We start from the raw sequence: 1,175 nt of genomic DNA on the forward strand, positions 1-1,175 counted from the left end.
TCTTCATGACCAAGGCGTTACATGTCCATTTGTTCCCTTCCACTCCACAAAACGCTATCCGAAACGAGATACCTAGAAAGATCAGGAGCAGCAGCAGCAGCAGCAGCAGCAGTGTCCAAAACTGGTTCTAAAATACATTTGGTTCCGTAGGACCCGGGCTTAATGCACATCGAGAAGGTGTGTACGCGTTCGCCATACGATAGGATACTTATGTGGCGTCTTTTTATTTCATTTTTGCGCGCTCGCCCGGTGTCCGCCTATGACAATGACGCTCCAGCGTCCTCGGGGCAGTATATAAAGGTGCTAGAATCCCTCGGTAGAACCATCAGTCGAACGCCATCGGCCAACAAAACCAAACGCACAAGCGAAACTCAGCTCTGCAGTAGCAACAACAACCCTTCTTCAAACCGCCTTCAAAATGTTCAAATACGTAAGTACAAAGAGAGTGTCTTTAGAGTGCGCTTGTCTCATGTGGGGCTAATACTATTCACAGGTCTTCGTTGTTCTGGCTCTGATTGCCGCTGCCTTCGCCGCACCGAAGCCACAGCTGCTGTACTCACCGGCGGCATACTCAAGCTACGTTGCACCGGCCGCGGCCACCGTCTACAGCTCCAACGCGTATGTTCCGGCCAGCGCTTACTCAGCCTATGCTCCGGCGGCCTATTCTGCCTATGCTCCTGCAGCTTACGCTTATCTGTGAGGCACACCTGAACGCTCTCCGGATTGGTAGCCTTGAAAATGGAAATGGACACGGAACCTGGCAAAAAGAGAAATGTATCAGACGTCGAATTTGAATAAAACGCGGAATTTTGTCTAAAGAAATCAAACACATGTCTTCGATTAAGGGTTGTATTTAAGCCAGCAGGCATCATGATCACAGGTAGCGTTTTAAGTTAAAAGTATGATCTCGAAATGGACGTTTCTCTAAAATTGAAATTCTCAATTTTAGATTCATATCCAGTATTGATACTATTTTGCAAAATCGATGCTTACATTTCTGTATGCATGTCAAGCTACTGACTCAAAGCTACTAAGCTTCGATAGATTCTTGAAGCTTCGAATAAGGATTGGACGCATGAAAACGAATGCCAAAGTTGTGCTTGCCATTTATGGCGCTCTGTCTGCAACAAAACGTCGAAATTAACGATTCTCACACAGCACGCATACTGAATAAG

General features: G+C 46.5%; 1 protein-coding gene across 1 annotated transcript; it reads left to right on the forward strand.

Moving 5' to 3' along the window:
* Positions 1-339: 339 nt before the first annotated feature.
* On the forward strand, positions 340-821 carry LOC126571101 (uncharacterized). The gene is made up of 2 exons (XM_050229369.1): positions 340-430; positions 494-821. The coding sequence occupies exons 1-2, from the start codon at positions 419-421 to the stop codon at positions 698-700; spliced, it is 219 nt and encodes a 72-aa protein (XP_050085326.1). The 5' UTR covers positions 340-418; the 3' UTR covers positions 701-821.
* The last annotated feature ends 354 nt before the right edge of the window (positions 822-1,175 follow it).

Source organism: Anopheles aquasalis, chromosome 2 (genome assembly GCF_943734665.1).
Source record: "Anopheles aquasalis chromosome 2, idAnoAquaMG_Q_19, whole genome shotgun sequence".
Lineage (NCBI taxonomy): Eukaryota > Metazoa > Arthropoda > Insecta > Diptera > Culicidae > Anopheles > Anopheles aquasalis.